Genomic DNA, 7,986 nt, shown 5'->3' with positions numbered 1-7,986 from the left:
CACACACACACACACACACACACACACACACACACACACACACACACACACACACACACACACACACACACACACACACACACACACACTAGAGTGCTTTGCTTGAATGCCAAAATACACTCAGCACATGAAACACCCTGCCCTGGGGGCGCTGTGGCGCAGTGCGCTAAGCCCCCCACATTTGGGCTTACATTGCTCACGGGGACGCCGGTTTGAATTCGGCCGGGGTCATTTCCCTGCCCCATCTCTCTCTCCCAATCGTTTTCTGTCTACTCTCACACTGTCCTGTAGTAATAAAGCACAAAAAGCCCCAAAAAATACTTAAAAAAAAAAAAGAAAAAAAGAAACACCCTGCCCTAAATCCATCCCCTTCTCAAAATCGGGGACTCTCCATTCGTTATTACATTACATTACATTAAACTTAGCTGGCACTTTTTAACCAAAGCGACTTACAGATATTTAGGTGCAGGGTACTAGTTACAGTCCCTGAAGTAGTGAGGTTAGGTGCCTTGCTCAAGGGCACCTCAGCCATGGATGAAGGTGCTGGTAAGGTAAGGGTGGGATTTGTACCTGCAACACTCTGATCTGATCATTCACAGACAGATAGAAAGACAGACAGAGACACACACTCTTGAGTAAACCCCTAAACACCCCACCGACAGCGTTGTAATCTGGGACTCACCGTTCTTGCGCTCCTTGAGGGGCAGGAGGCTGGGCAGGGGCTGCAGCGACAGCTCTTGCAGCTCATTGGCCACCGCCTCGCTCTGGGGGCTGGCGGCAGAGCCAGAGTCAGGTGCCGCTGCGACCGCCATTCCGATGCCACCGCCGGGGCTAAGCTCCTCCCCGCTCTGAGTCGCCATGGCCGCCAGTGTGACGGGTTCGGGGCTGGCAGCTGAACCTGTGGATGAAGACCAGGAGCAGAGTGATCACGGGTTCAACAAGAGCAATGATAGATGGCATGGCAACCTGGTGCCCTGCCCAGTGCAAGATGCATGTGGTGATGTGCGTCTGGGGCCAACCACAGGTGACCCAGTGGGGCCTGTGTGGCCATTGCAATACCTGGCCCAACCCCCTCTGGCGTGCCAGGTAACTTAACGAGTTCAACTGATTTCATGAATCCCCCACCCCACCCCCACCATTTTCACTTTTATTTCAAAGTGTTTGTTGCTGTTGCCTGATTAGCATCGGGTCAGTAAGTCTAAATGGAAAAGCGTGACATGCATTTGCTCAGCATAAGGATTGTGTTGATATGTAAGGCTTACACTTATGCAACATGTTACATTACACCACCAAAGTGAAGACTCACACAAGTTCACTAAGGAAATGTATTATCATGACAACTACCCCCCATTGCATCCTGTATGTGATAAGCCAAGATATTCTCCAAAAGTAGTCCATTACTGTGAGACTAGCTGCACTTATGCAACAAAAGGTCAGCTTCCCCACCCAAGCCAATGGCAGAATTAAGGCTAATACGCATGTGCAATATACAGTTTCATACAGCACGTCACATCACATTTACACATGATCATGTTTCTATACGATTTAATATTATTTACCGGTACATTCTCAAAAAACCCTCTATATATTATGCATGCTAAATTATCACCCAAAAAGATTTACTACTTTCTTCAACTAACAACTAAAAAAACTAGCCAGCAATAACAGAAACATTCATGGTAAGCTTAAAACTATAAGCAGGCTTATAAATGTATACTCTGGCACACATTACATTGACCCAGCACCCAGGTCAGAGAGTACACAAAGTGCTGAAATGCACTGCAGTCCTCAGTCACTGAGTAGCACAGGCAACCGCATACTTAAGATAGGATTTATAGGAGTTAATTAAACAAACTCTAGTCTACATAGGCCCGTGTTGCAACATGTGAGGCGGTGTGATGTTGGTGTATAACTAAGCAGTAATGTTTGAGTGCAAACACGAGACAAAATCTCTGCATAAGTGCGCAGGCTGAGATTTGAGAAGAGGAACACCCCCTAAAAAAATATTGAGAGACACAATGGTGGAAAACAAAAAGAGTGCCCAAAGGCAAATGTGGCCACAGAGGAATTTGACAGATTTTCCTGAGTGCCTGTCTGAATTCCATGGCACTGGATGGAGACAGACAGTGTTGTGACAACCAGGGTACAGGAAGTCGGTTGGTGACATTCATGTAGATTAAGATAATTCTATGCAGCGGCTATCTTTTCGCAAGAGACTAAAGGGCGGGTTATGCTTCCTACTTGTGCCACAGAGTGAGCTTGTCGCAGCCATGATGCAGTTAATTTTGGTTTATGCCCTGTTTTGAAGCACGGTCTGCGCGATGTCTTTCCACGCTGAAACTGCCTTCAATACAAAGAGTAAACTAGACGTGTCGGTTGTTTTTTAGCATCACAGACTCGACGAGAATGAAAATGAAACATTAAATCTTTATATCACGTGCATGTTTGATCGCACTGGCAGCCACAGTGGTAGTTTGGAACAAAGAAGTGGCTCATTTGTCGAGGACGAAGCGGAATGTTTCCTCGACCTCGGAACCACTGTTCAACTGTCCAAATAACTTCAGCGTCACTTGGAAGCGCATGTGTTGTCTTCGGTTCGTGTAAATAAATCAAACAACAAAGCACGGGCAACTTATTTAATGAAGAGCTCACAGTCCGTAGACCGACGAAGGTTAGAACAAGGAAGTAGCGCTTGTTCTCGACTCGAGGACAGAGCAGGCTGGTCGAGAGGACCAATCAGAGACCTATTTTCGCCCTTTCACGCCGTCGCTCCCTGCGTCGAGACACAATTTTGGGGAGGTGCCCCAGAGTACCTGCGTGATGGGGGGGGCTTCACTACGTTAACTGCGCGGCTCACTGCATTACGACGCAGGGACGCTGGACTGGAGGCATAAACCACCCTTAACAGAGAACCACTTCATAACAAGCAAAGATGATGTCAAATGAATTACATTTCCTTCGACGCTCAGTTTTAGAACTATGTCAATGGCGATCTGTGTGTAAAAGGCTTCCTGAGCCACCATCTTGGTGTTAAGATGGAACACAGAGGTCAATGGGATTAGCGTAACTCTTACTTCCATGGCTCTGCCTCTGTCTAGCTATCGTTTCTTGTGCGTCTCCCCTCTCCCTCTCCGTCCTGGACTCCCTGTCCCCGTTTGTGTCTCTCCACTCCCTATCTCTCCCTTTATCTCTCCCTACATCTCCTCCTCCCTCTTCCAGTCTTCCCCTTTGCCACTCACCTACCATCAGTACTAGTTTCCCTGGCTTCCTTCCTTGCCATAGCTACCCGGCCTCTATTGCGGTATGAAATATTGATTACAGCTCACCACCACAGCTTCCCATGCCAGTAATCAGGGCCTCTGACAGCTTTGGCTAGGGCCAGGAGAAAGGCATCAGGGTCCCCCTTTTCTTCTTGGGGCCCTGGGCAACTGAATGCCAGTCGTAGCATGTAGCACAGGAATCTTGCAGACCCATGGCCCTGAAAACAGGTGGTGGCTGAGGGGTGACAGTGACTGCTTCATTAAAACGAGCCCATATGATGATAGGCTAGGAGAGATTTTACTTCAAAAAATGGACAAAAAACAACCCTTTAAGGGGATCCAGGTAGGATTAAAAGTTCAATTAATTACGGTCTCGTGTCAACCGATGCTTATGGGAGTCATTAGTAAGTGAACGATGGCTCTCGCGACCACTTCCACGGTCCGCTGTCAGAAAACCCCACATGCAACTTTTGACAGCGCGGTCCGACGGAGTGTCATGGGAAACACTTTTCATTTGAAACATAGCTTTACATACCGTATTCAGATTTGTATCAACTGCTGGCATTCCGGGATAAAAAACTGCATTTATTTAACCAGCATTTTTACATTACTGTGTAGATTTTGAGACAGGCATGCCACGGGCACCGCCCAAACAACTTCATCCTACCTTATGCCCCTTTAATGCTCTCTATACCCGCATATGCTGTCTCTAATTACTAGGCACTAAATACTATTAACTCATATGTTCCATCCTCTTCTGCTTTCCTTTTATTTCCTTCTCTTCCATTCCATTCAATTCTATTCCATCTGTCCCTTCCATTTTCCATTTTTTCTTCCCCTTTTTCTTTCCCCATCTCAGTTTCCACAGTTCATTCTAACGTCATGTTCCTTACTTTCCAACTGCTTACTGGGCCTCAGAGTTATAATGGTGGCATGATGTCTGGTACTGCTCTTACAGAACTGAGCCCGGTGCAGGGCAGAGCCACACCCAAGCCAAGCCATTGGGCTGGGTGGACCTTTGCGGTCCTGAGGGTAAGCCATCATAGATTTCCAGAATCTGGTTTCCCTGCCATCTGGAGACACACATATCCTGCATTATGCAATACACATGAAATCGCCCAAAGCAATTATGAACCATAGAGAACTCTTCCTGAGAAATGTTAACATGTTTCACACCTGGTCATATATTTGCTGCATGTATATACAGGGGTTAGACAAAATAATGGAAACACCTGTCATTTTAGTGTGGGAAGTTTCATGACTCAAGTGGACCAGCCACTAGACTTCATTCATTGCACATTGCACCAGTAAGGTGAAGTGTGAAGGTTCCATTAGCAGGGTTAGAGCATAGTTTTGATTAAAATTTTGCAAAACCCCCAAGTTATATGTATTTTGTCTAAACCCTGTATTATTACAGTATGAATACTAATCTCTGTGTGCTATTCTAAAAGAGTTTCATATTTAGTCAATACACAATTATGGCAGTTACATGCAAGGAATATTGCTGTTAGCTGGAGCCACAAGATTCAATGATTATACGTGGCAGCTGGAAGTACAAGAGAAATGTACAACTCAATCAACTAACTCAAGGGGAGGCTCATTTCCAGAAATGGTATAGTATCGCTTTAAGTCAAGATCACAAGTCAACAGTGACAAACAATCACCCAGGCAACACACACTTCAGTCACCCTGCCTGTGTCTGGCCGGGGATTAGTGCAGAGGAGCCAGCCATGCTGTTTTGGGTCTGCAGAGGGGGTGTGGTGCTATGGCGCAGTCACACAACTGTGTTGACACTCACACAGCATCAAAGTGGGTGGTGTACTAATCTGACCAGACCAACTGTGTGTGTGTGTGTGTGTGTGTGTGTGTGTGTGTGTGTGTGTGTGTGTGTGTGTGTGTGTGTGTGTGTGTGTGTGTGTGTGTGTATTTTGACTGCAACATATGTTCTTCTTCTCGGACACCCAAGCGCATTCCAGCACATCTCCACATGCCCCAGTCACCACTCATGCAATCACTTCATTTGCTCCATACAACAATCTCAATGCACTGTCTGTACTTCTGCCATGGAATAAAACTCAATTGGGCAGACTCCTCACTCTTAAACTTGAATCAGCCTTTATGCATATATCCCAGGATGCAAGACAATCTTCCTTCTTTCTCCACTTCAACAACAGCGTAAAAGCTTCACTTGCTGAACCTGCATCTAATATGCCCATTGACCTCACTTCCAGCTTCAGGTCATCCATTTTGATTTAATTTCAGTCTGACCTGAATTACCAGACTCTGCTTTTTTTCTCTCCACAGTTACGCAACAGCCTGAGAGCCAACACTGCAACGGTCGACTCAGCTCCACTCCCGCCACTATGATCTCATAATGACCTCATCGGTGTGTGTGTGTGTGTGTGTGTGTGTGTGTGTGTGTGTGTGTGTGTGTGTGTGTGTGTGTGTGTGTGTGTGTGTGTGTGTCCACTCCGCCATCGCTAGACGCAAAGGGAGTCCCCACCCTGTTCCCCGTCATTAACCGCCCTGTAATCTGACGCGTCCTCTGGGACAACAAATCTGACTATGTACATCTGCATGAGAACGAGGGGTGGGAGTGGAGGGGTGCTGCAGAACACACCACTACAGTGGTTCAGGCAGAGGTGCATGTTGTCAACAGGTTAGACAGGCAGCCAACTTTGGGCGATCAAGATGGGGAGAACACCTCACACTTAAAACTACTGTAGTGGAGTTTTTGGTTTGTCTGTTCGTTTATTCCCTTCCTTTTGTTAGGGGCCCCACCCTACCTTAGAATCGTCTCTGGGTTCAGGGTTAAGTAGTATTAAAACAATATCACTCATCAGGATTAACTGGATGCCAAAAACAAAGCTGGCTCTGGAAACTTCCCCTCTTCATCATTGCAGAGGTTACTGCCTTCATATCTGCTCACTTGGGGGAAAAAAGTGAAGGGTGATGTTCGGAGTTAACTCAATATTAAAACAATGTTATTACCTCTCAGGGTTGACTGCGAAAAGTCTTTCAATCATTGCGGAAGTCATTGTGGGCAGCTATTCGTAATACTAAAACAATGTTACTTAATGATTCAGCGTGAACTCCAAACCCCTCTTAATCATTTAGGGTGTGTGATTGTAGAGCATGCAATATAGCTTTGGATGGCAGTGTCTGTTAAGTGTAAGTACTATCCATGGTTCCGTCACTATCAAGACAATGTTGCTTTTCAAGGGTAACTTCCAAAACAATGTTTTATCAGTGTAGATGTCATTGAAGAAGCGTAGTCCCTTTGAAGAAAAGTGTCTGTCATGCTCAGTGTGTGTAGCATACTGCAACTCAGTGTTATGCAATGCTCTACAAATGTATGAAGAGCAGCAAAAAAGAATGCAGCAGCATTACTAGCGTGTACACGAGGTTGTGCAGTGCAGTGCAAAGCAGCTCCTCTGATCGGATTGAATAACCACTGCAGTCAGCAAGAGAGACCCAGAAGTCATCGATCATCTCTCCTCCAGACTACGGGCATTTGCATTCCAGAAGCCTCCGGGAAGAACAAAAGTGACATCATTATTTTCATCATTTTCCTTCCTGTTTGTCTGCCGTGTGCATGGTATTTTTCATCTGCAAGTGTCTGTGACGTAACATTGTATGCATGTCCTGTCCTTTCCTTTAATGAATCTTGTCCGGGGATACAAAATGCATTTCAGGGAAAACTGTCGACAACATTGATAAGATGTCGTATTGTGTAAAAAAAAGAACAGTGCACAGACTAGAGAGAGGGGGGCTCTGTGGCATTCAGTGAAGGCCAGTCGATGCTAAAAATTCCATCTTTCTATGCAAATACACATAGTGAGACAAGACCCCAGCACACACTGCACACTGCACGCAAAGCGCACGTCTGCACACACACACTTGCTCGCTCCAGGTGCCGTGTTTGAACACGTAGACAGAGAGCACAATAAGGATGCCGAGAAGCCGGGAGCGAGGTGAGAAAAGGCACTCTCGCTCTCTCTGACATTCCTAAGCCTACAGGTCCGCACCTGTCTGCCCAAAACATCATCAATGAACACATACTGAAGGACAAGCCTTCTCCCAGCAGAGTGGAGGAAAGGAAAGCAGACACGAGTGAAAATAAAATAGATGGTAAAGGTGGAGGAGGAGGTGGTGCAGGGCGGGGGCGGGGGATGCAGGCTTTACTTCGTCTGCCTGACTGCCACATTACCTTGCTTACTCAGGAACACTGTGTGCCTGCCTGGAGGTGCCTAGTCATTGTGGTACAGATTTTCCCCACCAAGCCAACCCATTCGTCTACTGCATGACAGAGCACCGCACCCACACAGATTGCATTAACATAGACATAAGAATTGAAGCATTTATATCTTTAAATACCTTGTTTACTTTGTCCTCGGGGAGCTGGATGTGGTTTTCATTTCTATGCTCAGCAAAGAAAATCTGTGCAGAATAATACAGGGTAGGCCACATTTCAGTCAAGGCAGCATTATTCGCATGATCATCCACTCACACACAAAGACAATGACTTGCGAATGACCCGCGTGGTAGTGCAGTAAACATGAACAGGTCTAGCCTGTATTATTAACGCACAGCGGGCAGTTATCAACAACGGGCTACTGTCTCTATGCAGATAAAAGATTGGCTGCTAGCTAACATAGCTGACAAAGCTACGGTAGGTGTGTCCTCATATTCCACATGTTTTCAAGCTCCAGTTTAGTTCCTTGGG

The 7,986-nt window shown here is 46.2% G+C and overlaps 1 protein-coding gene across 4 annotated transcripts in view; it reads right to left on the bottom strand.

The window, feature by feature from the left end:
- mrtfab (myocardin related transcription factor Ab) overlaps positions 1-7,986 on the bottom strand; it is a 56,268-nt gene that overhangs the window by 47,700 nt on the left and 582 nt on the right. For all 4 annotated transcript variants that reach the window (XM_063221717.1, XM_063221719.1, XM_063221718.1 and 1 more), the window contains exons 2-3: positions 7,638-7,700; positions 683-898 (exon numbers count right to left, since the gene is read on the bottom strand). In XM_063221717.1, coding sequence (XP_063077787.1) covers positions 683-860 — 178 coding nt within the window. In that variant the 5' untranslated portion in view covers positions 861-898; positions 7,638-7,700. The remainder of the gene's footprint in view (positions 1-682; positions 899-7,637; positions 7,701-7,986) is intronic.

This window comes from Engraulis encrasicolus, chromosome 17 (assembly GCF_034702125.1).
Source record: "Engraulis encrasicolus isolate BLACKSEA-1 chromosome 17, IST_EnEncr_1.0, whole genome shotgun sequence".
Taxonomy (NCBI): Eukaryota; Metazoa; Chordata; class Actinopteri; order Clupeiformes; family Engraulidae; genus Engraulis; species Engraulis encrasicolus.
The sequence above is the reverse complement of the archived record's forward strand: the minus strand, read 5'-3'. Positions and strand labels throughout refer to the sequence as shown.